Source organism: Micromys minutus (genome assembly GCF_963924665.1).
Source record: "Micromys minutus genome assembly, chromosome: 1".
In the NCBI taxonomy this organism is placed as follows: Eukaryota; Metazoa; Chordata; class Mammalia; order Rodentia; family Muridae; genus Micromys; species Micromys minutus.
In genome coordinates, this window is record NC_137969.1 from 148,226,011 (window position 1) to 148,239,973 (window position 13,963).

A 13,963-nucleotide genomic window follows, 5' to 3' on the forward strand; every position below is an offset into this window, starting at 1 on the left:
TAATATGGGTGGTGGGGATTGAACTTGAGTCCTTATGATTCTGATCACACCAACCCCCTAGCGATAAGTTTTGAGAATACCGACTGTATCTCGAGTGTCTTTTTAAAAACCTTATCTATTACAATACCACGTCTAGAGAGGACTCTGTTCTTTTGGAGAGGCTTGTGGACCTCCTCAGACATCCTTAGGACACATAGTTGGGGTTACTTCTGGGCTTCTTGTGCCCTACTCTGATGACTCCTTTCTCAAAGCAGGGGTTAGGACTGCAATTTCACTGCCAAACTGTTTTGATAACTTTAATTCCTTACCTTTTTCATACACATTTTAGAATTCTTTTGTTAATTTCTATAAGAAAAATCTGATGGGATTTTGAATTGAGAGCACTGTTGAGTTTAGATCAGGTTGAGTAGATTTTACATCTTTAAGCACAATATACTCCTGTATTCATATGAGTCTTTAGATTATTTAATCAACCTCTGGTTTTAACTATTTAGGTACTGCATACAATTTGCTAGATTTAGACTTAATATGTTTTTGAGGTGTGTGTGTGCATGTGTATGTATGTATGTGTGTGCTATTGCTGAAATTTTACTTCTTGCATATGAAAATAGTTGGTCTTTGAACACTGACCACATGTTCTTAATTATTTTACTTTGTGGATTCTTCATAAACAAGCATCTTGTCTATTCTTCCTCCTCTTCTTCCTCCACTGTCTCCTCCTTCTCTTTCCCCTTAGCCCCCCCACCCCCTTTCTCCAAGTGAGGTCTCATTATATTGCTACCTGAGGATTTAGTGTAGATGTCATTTGTCAAGGTGAAGAGGTCCTCAACTGCCAAGTTATGTCTTGTCTAAAAGCTTTTACCGTGCTGGTTGTAGGCTTCTTCTGTGTCTTCTTTCCCATCCGTCTGTAGATTATCCCAGGTAATCCCCTCACTGATGAGCTTTGTATCCCATTGGAAACCTCGCTTGCCACCATGGAATTCTCTCCTTATTATTGGCTTTGATTGGTCTTTTATGTGCGGAAGATGCTTGTGTTTGTGTTCAGGTGGGATATTGGTCTGTAGTTCTATGTCTTGACCAGTTTAATGTCAAGGCAATGTTGACATAAATGCCTTGGGAACCAGTGTCTCTTCACTCAGATTTTAGAGAGCTTGTATAGAATTTGTATTTTGTCCATAACTTTTTGGTAGAATTTACCATTGAGGTCATCTGCCCCTAGGAACTTTTTATCTTTTTTCGGTTTTAAATTACAAATTCAAGCTTCAGCTTTTTTGAAAGTTTGTATCTTTCAAGTAGTGGGTTTTCAGCATCTGTAAAATGGCAAAACTGTTTGCCACATTGTCTCATCCTTTAAGATCCCATTGACAGTGCTCCTCTTTTGTTACAGGTGTGTCTAAACTCTCTTTTAAAAAGTGTTTTCTATTTAGAGGTTTGATACTTTTTATTCTTCAAAGAATGTGTTACTGGTTTCATTGATTTTCTGTATTGTTTTTCTGTTTAGTTTAATATTCAGCACTCATTCCCTTTCTCTGGCTTTGGGTATTCATATTAGAGGTGGGAATTCAATCGATTTTAGGCAGTTTCTGAGACACGCATTCCTCTCTAAGCACCACTTTTGCTGTTTCCCACACATTCTGACATTTTTCATTCAGACTATTTATAATTTTCCTTATTTTTTATTAGAAGAAATTCAATTTTTTTCTCTTTCACTGTGGGTTATCTATACTTCCTTGGTGCAGATACATGATTTGGAGATTACCATGTATTTCCCTGCTAATGGTTGGTAGTTTAGCTCTATTCTAGTTCAAGAACACATTTTGTGTGATTTCTGTTCTTTTTTTCTATTGATTTAAAATTTTGTTTGCTTTTTATTGTATGTGTGGGTGTCTTGCTTGCATGTATGTATGTGTGCTAATTGTGTGATCTACTCTTCTGCTTCAGCAGAGTACCTCAGATTTCAAGGAACTGAAGCTACAGACTGCAGTGAGCTGCCATGGTGGGTGCTGGAAACTGAGCCTGAGTCCTGTGGAGGAGCAGTCAGTGCTCTTAACTGCTGAGCCACAGTGCTCCAGCCCACTCCTCTGCATGTGTATGTTTCTGTTTGAGGGGAGTGCTCTATAGATATCAGTGTAGTTGAAGTGGTTTGTAGCTGGCTTCCTTTCTCACTGATTTTTGGTCCACTCAGTCTGCTGGTAACTAAGAAAAGTGAGCTGAGTGCCCCACAAGATGGACTTTTCAGTTCTGTTGGGAAATAATTTTACCTAGGAAGGATTCATGTCTTCCTGACAGCCCCTTTTTCCACTGAAAAATATCTTTGGCAAACTTCTTTACTCTAAAGTCTACTTTGATAGACATAGAAAGTGATTTTTATTAAGAATAGGGTATTTAGAGTTACTAATAAGAGTGAAAATTGGTTTTGATTTATATCTTTTCTAGGTTGGAACATTGAGATTTTGTGGCACAACAGAGTTTGCAAGTGGGCAGTGGGCTGGCATTGAACTGGATGAGCCAGAAGGGAAAAACAATGGCAGTGTTGGGAGAGTTCAGTACTTCAAGTGCGCCCCCAAATACGGTAAGACTGAACCCATGGCTTGGCGGCTGCTGATGAGTTAAACCTCACCCTTATAGTTTTAAATGAAGCCTTTCCCTGGTTATTTGTGTAACATGTGAGAGGGTGTGGGTTGTGGATGTTCAGTTGCAGGAGCTGGTGTATCTTGTTTATGCTGCTGAGGAAGACAGGGAGCAGAAAGGGGCTGTTAGAGACAAGGGCGGTTGGAGGGGGAAGGTCCCTGAGAAGATAATAGGGTTGTGCCAGGGTCAGCCTGGTGTTGGGCCAGGGATGGCTCACCCTCCCCGAGGAGAGACATGCTGGGAAGATGTTTCTGCGTTCTCAGAAAGGAGAAGTGAGGTCATTTGCTGATGTAAGGAGAGGGAAGTGGGGATGTGTGGAGGTGAAGAGAGGGAGGGACTGCAGGTCATTTCAGTGCACATGAGTAAGTAGGCTGCAAGGCTAAGTTCTCCTCTTCTCACAGCTTGCCAAACTGCTTGGGGATAGATACCCATTAAGCACAGAGTCTGGTTTCTTCTAGAGTGTTCCACCAAAAGACGTCTGTAAAAGAGCTGAGGCCAGATAAAGCAGAAACATTAGAGTGACAGATGGTAGAATCTGAGGTGGCCAGGGGGAAAATGAGAATGTGACTGGGAAGAAAACCCAGGAGAACACCCTAGGATCTGAGATCCATGGTTTCTGATTTCAGGTTGAAGGATTGATCAAGGCTGTGGGGATCTGGAGAACCGGTTAAGAGGGGCCCCAGGCACCTGGTTGATAGAGAGTGTGAGGAATTGACTTGTTCTTTAAGGAAGGAAATGTGACTATCTGCCCTGGTATTCACCAAGACTAATTGTGTATGTGTGTGTGTTTTCCATTTTTATCCCAGCAGTTCTTTTAGATAGGTACAATTCTGGGTTAGAAATTTTGATTGTGGGTTAGTAACCCTGTCCTTCCACTTAAGGCCCTACTGGAGGTGGTCTCTACTAGTAACCTCTCCCCACTGTTGTGCATTTTGGCTAAGGTCACCTCCATTAAGTCCTGAGAGTCTCCTACCTTCTGGGTCTCCGGTACCTTCTAGAGAGTCCCCTCACCTCCCACCTCCAGCCTCTACATTCCCATCCATTCTCCTGGCTCTTTGGGCTTCTTTCCAGCCCCCAACCCCACACCTGATCCTGTCCCCTTTCATCTCCCCCACCCAGGTTCCTCCCTACCTCTGCCTCCTCTGATTATATTTCCTTCCCCATTCTAAGTGGGATTAGAGCCTCCTCACTTGGGCATTTCTGCTTGCTACACTTCTTACAGTCTGTGGGTTGAATCCTGGGTGTTCTGTACATTTGGCTAATATCTACTTATCAGTGAGTATATACCAGGAATGTCTTTTTGGGGTTGGATTACCTCACTCAAGATGATATTTTCTTGTTCCATCCATTTGTCTACAAAATTCATGATGTCCTTGGTTTAAATAGCTGAAGAATATTTTCCATTGTGTAAATGAACCACATTTACTTTATCCATTCTTCAGTTGAGAGACATCTGGGTTGCTTCAGCTTCTGGCTATCACAAATAAGGCCACTATGAATGTAGTAGAACATGTGTCCCTGTGGTATGTTAGAGCACCGTTTGGGTATATGCACGCAAGTTGTATAGCTGGGTCTTCAGGTAGAATTATTTCCAATTTTCTGAAGAACTGCCAGATTGATTTCCAGAGTGGCTGCACCAGTTTTCAATCCCACCAGCAATGGAGGAGTGTTCCTCTTTCTACATATCCTTGCCAGCATCTGCTGTCACTTGTATTTTTGATTTTAGCCATTCTGATTGGTGTGAGGTGGAATCTCAGGGTTATTTTGATTTGCATTTTCCTGATGTTTAAGAACACTGAATATTTCTTTAAGTGCTTCTTGGCCATTCGAGATTCTGTTTGTGAGTTCTGTTTAGCTCTGTACCCCAGTTTAAAATTGGTTTATTTGGAAGCTAAATTCTTGAATTATTTATATATTTTAGATATTAGCCCTCTATTAGATGTAGGGTTAGTGAAGATTTTTTTCCTAATCTATAGGTTGCTGATTTGTCCTATTGATGGTTTCTCTTGCCTTATAGAAGCTTTTTGGTTTCATGAGGTCCCATTTATCAATTGTTGATCTTAGAACCTGAGCCATTAGTGTTCTGTTCAGGAAATTTCCCCCTGTGCCAGTGAGTTTGAGGCTCTTTCCTGCTTTTTATTCTATTAGATTTAGTGTATATCTGGTTTTATGTTGAGATTCTTGATCCATTTGCAATTGAGCTTTGTTCAAGGTGATAAATATGGATCTATTTTCAGTCTTCTACCTATAGACAGCTAGTTAGACCAGCATCATTTATTGAAGATGCTTTCTTTTTTTCTACTGCATACTTTTAGCTTCTTTGTTAAAGATCAAGTGTCCATAGGTGTGTGAGTTTATTTCTGGGTCTTTGATTCTATTCCATTGATCAACCTGTCTGTCTCTGTACCAATACCACTATGTTCATAGCAGGCTTATTTATAATAGCCAGCCAACAGAGGAATGGATGCAGAAAATGTGGTACATTTACACAATGGAGTACTACTCAGCTATTAAAAACAATGACTTCATGAAATTCTTAGGCAAGTGGATGGAACTAGAAAGTATCATCCTGAGTGGGGTAACCCAGTCACAAAAAAACACAGATGGTATGCACTCACTGATAAGTGGATATTAGCTCAAAAGCTCAGAATACCCAAGATATAATTCACAGACCATATGACACTGGAGAAGAAGGAAGACCAAAGTGCAGATGTTTCAGTCCTTCTTAGATGGGGGAACAAAAATATCCACAGGAAGAAATAGAGACAAAGTTTGAAGCATAGACTAAAGGAAAGGCCATCCAGAGACTGCCCCACCTGGAGATGCAGCCTATAGACAGCCACCAAACCCACACAAATATTGCTGATGCCAAGAAATACTTGCTGACAGCAGCCTGATATAGCTGTTTCCTGAGAGGCTCTGCTAGATCATGACAAATATAGTGGCAGATGCTCATAGGCAACTAACAAACTGAGAACAGGGTCCCCAATGGAGGAGTTTAAGAAAGGATTGAAGGAGCTGAAGGGGTTTGCAACCCCATAAGAACAACAATACCAACCAACCAGAGCTCCCAGGGACTAAACCACTATCCAAAGAGTAGAAATGGACGGACCCAAGGCTCTAGCAGAGGATGGCCTTATTAGGCATCAGTGGGAAGAGAAGCCCTTGGTCCTGCCAAATTGTGATTTGATAGAATGCATGAGATTATTTCAATCTTCTAGTATCTATTGAGTCTTGTTTTGTGTCCAATTTAGAGAATGTTCCCTGGGGTTCTGAGAAGAAGGTATATTTTCTTGTTTGGGGTGAAATGTTCTGTAGATATCTGTTATCTATTTGGTTCATAAATTCTGTTAGTTTCATTGTGTCTCTGCTTGGTTTCTATTTCAATGACCTGTCGGTTGGCAAGAGTGAGGTATTAATGTCTCCCCCAATTAATGTGTGTTTTGAGTTTTTGTAAAAATTTATGAATGTGGGTGCCCTTGCATTTGGGGTATAGATGTTTAGAACTGAGACTTCCTCTTGGTGGTTGTTTTTTTTTTCTTTGATGAATATGAAGTGTCTTTTTTGACAACTTGCTTAAAAATCTATTTTATTTGATACTAGAATGGCAACTCCCACTTGTTTCTTGGGACTATTGGCTTGGAAAGCTTTTGACCAGCTTTTTACTCTGAGGCAGTTTCTGTTTTTGTTACTGAGGTGTCTTTGTTGTATGCAGCAAAGTGCTGGATCCTGTTTACACATACGCTCTGTTAGCCCATGTCTATTAATTGGGGATGTGAATCCATTTATGTTAAGAGATATTAATGACAGATGATTGTGCCTGTTATTTTTGTTGCTGGAGGTGGTATCGTGTGTGTGTGTGTGTGTGTATGTGATTCTCTTCTTTTGGACTTGTTATGAAATATTTAATTATTCATGTTTTCTTGGGTGGAGTTATCTTCTTTGTGTTGGAGTTTTCCTTTCTGTATCCTCTGTATGGCTGAATTAGTAGAAAGATATTATTTAAATTTGGGTTTGTCATGAAATATTTTGGTTTCTCCATCTATGGTGATTGAGAGTTTTACTGGGTTTGTGTTCTCTTAGAGTCTGTATAATGTCTGTCCAGGATCTTCTGTTGAGAAATCTTGTATGACTCTGGTAGATCTGCCTTTATCCGTTACTTGGCCTTTTTTTGTTACAGCTTTTAATATTCTTTCTTTGTTCTGTGTATTTAGTGTTTTGATTATTATGTGACGAGAGGATTTTCTTTTCTGGTCCAATCTATTTTGGTTTTCTGTAGGCTTCTTGTACATTTATGGCCATTAGGGAAGTCTTCTATTATTTTGTTGAAGATGCTTTTTAGGCCTTTGAGCTGAGAATTTTCACTTTCTTCTATTTGATCTTTTCATTGTGTCCTGAATTTCCTGGATATTTTGAGTTAAGAGCTTTTTACACTTCGTATTTTCTTTGACCAATGTGTCAATATCTTCTATGGTATTTTCTATCTGTTGTGTTCTGTTGGTAATGCTTGCATCTTTTGCTCCTGATCTCTTTTCTAAGTTGTTCATCTCCAGGGTTTCCTCTACTTGTTTTTATTATCATTATCTCTATTTTTAGGTCTCAGACAGTTTTGTTCAGTTCCTTCACCTGCTTGATTGTATTTTCCTGTATTATTTTTAAATTTCCTTTTTCTTTAAGATTTATTTATATATATCTATATTATCTATATCTGTATCTATATTTATATTGATGTGAGTATACTGTAGCTGTCTACAGACATACCAGAAGAGGGCATCAGATCTCATTACAGATGGTTTGAGCCACCATGTGGTTACTGGGAATTAAACTGGGGACCTCTAGAAGATTAGTCTTAACCACTGACTATCCAGCTCTATTTTTCTGTATCCTTAAAGGGATTTATTTGTTTTCTCTTTAAGGGATTTTGTTTGCCTGTCTTTTTCTGTATTTATTTAAGGGATTTATTTATAACCTCTTCAAAGGGTTATAAATATCATCTTCATGGGATGGGATTTTAGGTCAGAACCTTACTTTTCAGGCTTGTTGGGGTGTACAGGGCTTGCTCTGTTGGGAGAACTGGGTTTTGATTGTACCAAATTGCACTGAGCAATTTGTTGTTTATGTTCTTTCCATCGCTTCTCTCCACCTGGTTATCTCTGTTGTTAACTGGCCTTGGTGGTTCTGACTGGACTGGTCTCCTTGCAGGCAGGTAAAGCTCTGTAACATGAGATAGAGTTGGTCTCCTGGGAGGCAGGCAGTGTTGTCTTTAGTTAGGGGCTTCTTCTTTATCTCTGGTTAGAGCATGCCTTCTGTTTCCCTGGTTAGAACAGACCTGTGTTCCTAGTCAGGACAATCCTCCTGGGAGACAGGCAGGCTCTGGCTCCAGGGGCAGGATCTGGGTATGCAACCTGGAAGGACTGCTTAGGTTGCTGATTATTGCAACCTTCTTGGGATATAGGCAGGCTGCGTGGTGTGGGAGATATCTGGCTACTTGATCTGGCCCACATCAGGAAGCAGACTGGTGAAAATGTGATTTTTTTTTCTTTAGTGGCTGGTTTTCTTTTATTTTATTTTTTTTTCAATTTGATGGGTTAAGAACTTGCTTTTTGATTCCTTTTTCTCAGATTTCGATGTGATAAGAATTTTTAAATTTTATTTTTGTGTATGTGTGTGTGTGCTTACATTCATGCATATGTGTATGTGTGCTTGCATATTTGTATGGGTGCTTACATATGTGCATGTGAGTGTGTGTATGTGTGCACATGTGGGTGTGTTGGACAGAGGTCATCCTTGGCAATTGTTCTTAGGAAACATCTATCTTGGGGGTTTTTTGTTTGTTTGTTTTGTTTTTGTTTTTGTTTTTTTTTGTTTTTTTTTTTTTTGTTTGTTTTGTTTTTTGTTTTTTTGCAGCAGGGTCTCTCACTGGAGTTCACTGGTCTGGTGACACTGGCTGACCAACAAGCCTCAGAGATCTGCCTATCTCTGCCAGTGTGGTGACTGGAGGCATAAGCTTTCAGATGTGTTGGTGGGAGCTAGGAATAGCACTCAGGTTGTTTTTACAGCAAGTATGCCATTAGCTATGCCTTCCCAGCCTCATGTTACTTTAAATGCTTTGTTGTACTTTGTGTAAGAATCTATCTTCCTCCTTCCTTCCCTTCCTCCCTCCCTCCCTCCCTCCCTCCCTCCCTCCATACCTCCATCCCTCCCTCCATACCTTCATTCCTCCATTCCTCCCTCCTCTCTCTCTGTTTTGGCTTTTGTATATTCATAGTTGCATATTTAAAAGTAAAATACTGCTAAACATTTAGAAACCGCTAAGAGTTTACAATATGTATATTTGCCAAATTGGTATTTGGCCGTGAACCTCACAGTATTTTGTGACATTTTATATACAGATAAAAGTTTTTTCCTTTATGAATTATTTTCTTATTTTGATAGATGTAATATATAATTGTTCTTGGTAGTGAAAGATCCCCGAATTTGGGAAAACCCCTCACTCAGGTACCGGGAGAACGTGAACCCAAGAACTCACAGAGAGCCAATCTTGCTGCAATCAGGCAATAGGTTTATTGGGGGGCGGGGCAGAGCTCTGGGGTCGACACATATCTCAAGCAGGAGATAGAGGAGTCAACCCCGAACTCAGTTAGGGAGATATATTATAGGGAAAATTATATAGGTAGTTAGTAACAAGCACATAGCAATCTCATTGGCTCATTCAGATTGGCACTCTGCCTATTTTGGACACATTCAACTCTAGGCCACTCTATTTTGTGGCACACTGACCTTGTACTAGTTTTTCTCAGGACTGCAGAGCCAGACCTTATCGAGACCAGGTAGTCTGGGGTTTTTGTTCTCAGCCTTGAGACATACTTGTCCTCAAGGCAGGGTCAGTGGGACCAATTTAAAAATTTAACTCTTTCAGTAGAAATATAATTCAAGAACTAGTTATAAATTATTTTATTCCTTTGGAAATGTTTATTTTTTTTGTACATAGTTATGAAACCCATTTGGAGCTTGCTGGCTAGTGGAACAGTATCAAGACTTTGGTTTAAATTCTCCTTTCATGGCTATTTTTGGCAGCTGCCAAGCTCAGTAAGGACAGCCCCAAAGGCTTCTAGTGACACACAGGGCAGGTGCCAGCCAGTTTATGGTAAGGAGTGAGATTGTAGTCAGAGTCTCATGGATTCACTGACTCTGGTCAGTGAGAGGCAAGTGTGACAAAGCAGAGTGGGGGAGGGGTCGGGGGAGGGGTGGGGGAGGGATGGGTGGGGGGTGGGTGGGGTCTGCCCCTGGGTCCTCTGAATACCTGGAGGCAGGTTGGTATGTTGGGGTTATGTGTTGGTTTGTTTAAAACTTAAGGTTGCCCTTCTTGCTGAGTAAGCTTAGTGTACTGAGTTTGGGCATTGCTAAGTAAGGTGCCTGAGGTAGAGGGCTGGGGGAGTTAGAGGTTCCCTGGCAGAAGACATTAAGTTAGTTTTTTCTCAGGAGGTTCTTTCTTCCTCCCATCTCTACCTTTCTTGTGCTTCTTTTATGCACCTTGAGGTCCTGTAAGTGCTGCAGCTCACCTCAGAGTTACTTTGGAAATACTATTCTTTAATTTGTAGCCATTTAATAGTTGAGTTAATACTTGTGGATACTATATCATTTTTATGCTTTCCAGTGGTTACAAAAGTAAATACATGTGTCTAGCTAGGTAGATTAAAGGCTCATTCAAAAGCAAGCCTCTCCTCCTGTCCTGACACTTCTCTGCTTCTTTGGAGGCTGAACCTTTTTAGAAGTCCCCAAGCTGTATCTTCTGATACATTTGTGAAGAATCTATGTATATAGCTCATCCTTGGTTTTTCCAGTTTTAGATACCTACTGATGATATACTTCTTTTTACCATATTTCACATGGAGTTTGGGATAAGGAATAGGAGACTGTAGTACCTGTCCCCTTGGTATTTTGAAGGCTGTGTTATCTAATGTAGAACTTGGCTAACTTTTACTGTGAAGGCCAGAGAATGGCTCCTATGTGGGTCTCTTGGTCTCTGATGTGACTGCCCAACTCCACTGTTACAGTGAAAGAGCAGCCACAGACAAGTGTACAGATGACACAGCTCTGAGCCAGGGCAACCACAGAGCCTGGTGCTGGCCAGGATGCATCTCACTCACTCACTGAAGTTTATTTGAGCCTTTCGAATTGCTGCTTAGGAATTTCAGGGTCCGTCTTTTTTCCACACTCGCAGAATCTCCCACTTTTCTCCTTTAAAAACTAAATTTATCTTAGAATTTATACAATTTTTATTTTATTTTTATTTTTTGCTGATGTTTTAATGGGACTAAGCACATTAATGAGCCACATTTATTTGAGAACTTACTGCTTTTTTTATTTTTAAAGAGAGAATAGTGCGTGCTTCTTTTTGGTCAACTTCTGGGGGAAGCCAGTGGGTGTGCTGGGTTACCAGGCAGCAAAGGCGACTGCTCACTATGCTTGCTGTGGACTGTGTATGCAGTCATAGCTCGAATATAGTCATGGATTACCCAAATGTCTGGTTAATAATACAAGACAAACAGAATCTCTGCAAACGAGAAATTGCATGTAATATAATTCTTTTAAGTCATTAGAATTAAATATATTTCTCTATGTAAAAGTTCAGAGATTATGAAAGAAAAACCAAATCTACCCCCAAATTAAGTAGAAAAGGAAGAGAGGGTGGTGGTGGTGGTGTACACCTTTAAGCCCAGCACTTAGCAGGCAGATGCAGGCAGATCTCTGTGAGTTCAAGGCCAGCCAGGCCTACAGAGTAAGTTCTAGGATAGCTGAGGCTACACAGTAAAACCCCGTCTGAAACAAAAACAAAAAGAAAGAAAGAAAAGAAGGACTCTGGGCTGGGCCACATCCTCAGTAGAGCCTGGGTTTCATCCCCAGCACCATATGAAATGGATGAGGTGATCAGTCCCAGCAGGAAATAGGAAATTGTCTCAAGAAAAACAAAAGAAAGTGGATCAATTAGTGAGCATTATGATATTTCTCACACTAATCAGATAACTTAGAAATACAGTTTGTATTCTATTCTCATATGTCTGTTTTAATTTAAGGTTCTTTGGTTTGATTGCCTATGTCCTCACAGTTTCCCACAGATGTCATTCTACAATGTAACAATAACAAATTCTCTTTACATTTGTGTATTGTGTGTATGAGTGTGTATGTGCACATGGACGCATGTATGTAGGCTTCAGTGTGCCAGGGCATGTGTAGACTTCAGATGGGGGTTGGTTCTTTTCTTCAAATGTGTTTTCCAGGGGTTGAACTCAAGTTGTCAAGCTTGGTGGCCACTTATCCACCGGGTCCTCTTACTGGCTTGGTTTTTAATTTTCTTGATTGTATTCCGTGTATTACTTCATGTCTTCATTGTCTTGCTGTTTATGGAGCACAGTGGTTTCCTTACTGTGTCTATTCAATTCCTCATGGTCAGCCTCAGACCACATTATAGTTCAACACCATAAGACATCCTGGGAGCCATCACAGTCTTCGGCAGTCATCGCTGATGACCTTGTTAGCTGTTCTGTGTTATGACTGACTGTGTTGATTTTTCAGTGTGCTTGATTTCTAGATTACATTTTACCCTAGGTCTGGATAGGAGCACTAGGTCGTCTATACAGAACACTCGGGAACATGTCTGGGCTGACAGACACGAACAGCTCAGGGGTGGATCAACTTCATTTGTCTTGTTGCCAGACACTTACATTTCTTTCTGTTTCTTTTTCTCCTAGAAGTATCCCTGTAACATGGTAGTAAGAAATCAGTACATTTTGATAACCTAGACATACTTGTGTCTCTTGTGGTATGTCCTTTCCTTACACAAGCATAACCACATAGCCTGTCTATGCACCTCTAAGTTTTTTTTCATTTTTAAGTTTATGTACTTATTCACTTTACATTCTGATCTCAGACCCCTTCTCCTCCAGCCCCCTAATATAGCCCCTTCCTATCTCTCCCTCCCTGTTTCCTCTGAGAAGGGGGGCCTACTGGGTTCCAGCCCATCTTGTCACATCAAGTCACTGCAGGACTGCGCACATCTCCAGCTGAGGCCAGACAAGGCAGCCCAATTAGGGGAACAGGATCCACAGGTGGGCACAAAAGAACCACCAAGCAAAGAGCATACACGGACTGGACGTCGGCATCCTCGCATATATGTAGCAGAGGGGCAGCCTGCTCTGTTGTTCCCATTTCTTGAACCCCAAAAGACCACCAAGGAGCCGATTCCAGTGTAAGCACACTAGGGTCTTTATTCAAGCTCAAGCTTGGGCCACCCCTCAGTCGCTGACACAGAAGGATGGGCAATAGAGCCCTGAGCTCTCTGTGGGACAGGGTTTTGTAGGAAATGGCAAGTGAGTGAGGGGGTTTCTAGCCTGGCACACATCTGATTGGGGGGGCTGTAATGAAATTTTGTTGCCCTACAAAATAATTGGCTGGTGCTGGGGGCCAAACCATAACCTTAACTTCTGCTCTCCTCCTGATTGGTGGTTGTTAGGAAGTGATATGTGTGCCGGGGCGGGCTTGGAACCTGGAGGTGCAGATTTGTTGGGGGAATAACCTAGAAACTGGCACTAGAGATTCAACCCTAGGTCAGGTTCTCTAAGATGAAATCTGGTCTCTCAGTTCAGTCTCTGGGAGCTCCCAAGGGTCCAGGTTACTTGACTCTGTTGGTCTTCTATGGAGTCCCTGTCCCCTCCCAGCCCCTCAGTCCTTCTTAAAACTCTGCCACAAGACTTCCCAAGCTCTGTCACTGTTTGGCTGTGGGTCTCTGCATCTGCTTTGCTCAGCTGCTGGGTGGAGTGTCTCAGACGACAGTTATGCTAGGCTCCTGTCTGCAAGTATCAACAGTTGTGTCAGAGATTGGTTCCTGCCCATGGAATGGGTCTCAAGTTGGACCAGTCATTGGTTGGGCATTTCTCTGGCTCTGCTCCATCTTTGTCCATGTACTTCTTTTAGGCAGGACAAATTTGGGGTCAGGGTTTTGTGGGTGAGTTGATGGACTTACCCCTACTTGCCTGGTATTGGAGATGCTCACTTCAGGCTCTACATCCCCCACTGTGGAGTCTCAGCTAGAGCCTCTCTCATAGACTCCCTGGAATATCTCCCACCCCAGGTCTCTGGCACACTTTAAAGATGCTGCCTCCTCCCTCCAGTTTCCTTTTACCCCACCCCCACCCCTCTCCCTGGCTCTCCCTGCACCTGATCCCAACTGTTCCTCTATTCCCTTCCCCATCCTCTCTTCAATCCAGTTTTCTCCCTTTATCCACTTCTGATGGCTATTTTATTTTCCCTCTGAGTGAGATCCAAGTAGCCT

General features: G+C 41.5%; 1 protein-coding gene across 5 annotated transcripts in view; it reads left to right on the top strand.

Annotated features, from left to right (window-relative positions):
- The window catches only part of CLIP4 (CAP-Gly domain containing linker protein family member 4), a gene marked incomplete at its 3' end in the record, with an annotated part of 75,705 nt that overhangs the window by 27,582 nt on the left and 34,160 nt on the right, over positions 1-13,963 (top strand). For all 5 annotated transcript variants that reach the window (XM_080924311.1, XM_080924314.1, XM_080924313.1 and 2 more), the window contains exon 8: positions 2,437-2,572. In XM_080924311.1, the coding sequence (XP_080780437.1) occupies positions 2,437-2,572 (136 nt within the window). The remainder of the gene's footprint in view (positions 1-2,436; positions 2,573-13,963) is intronic.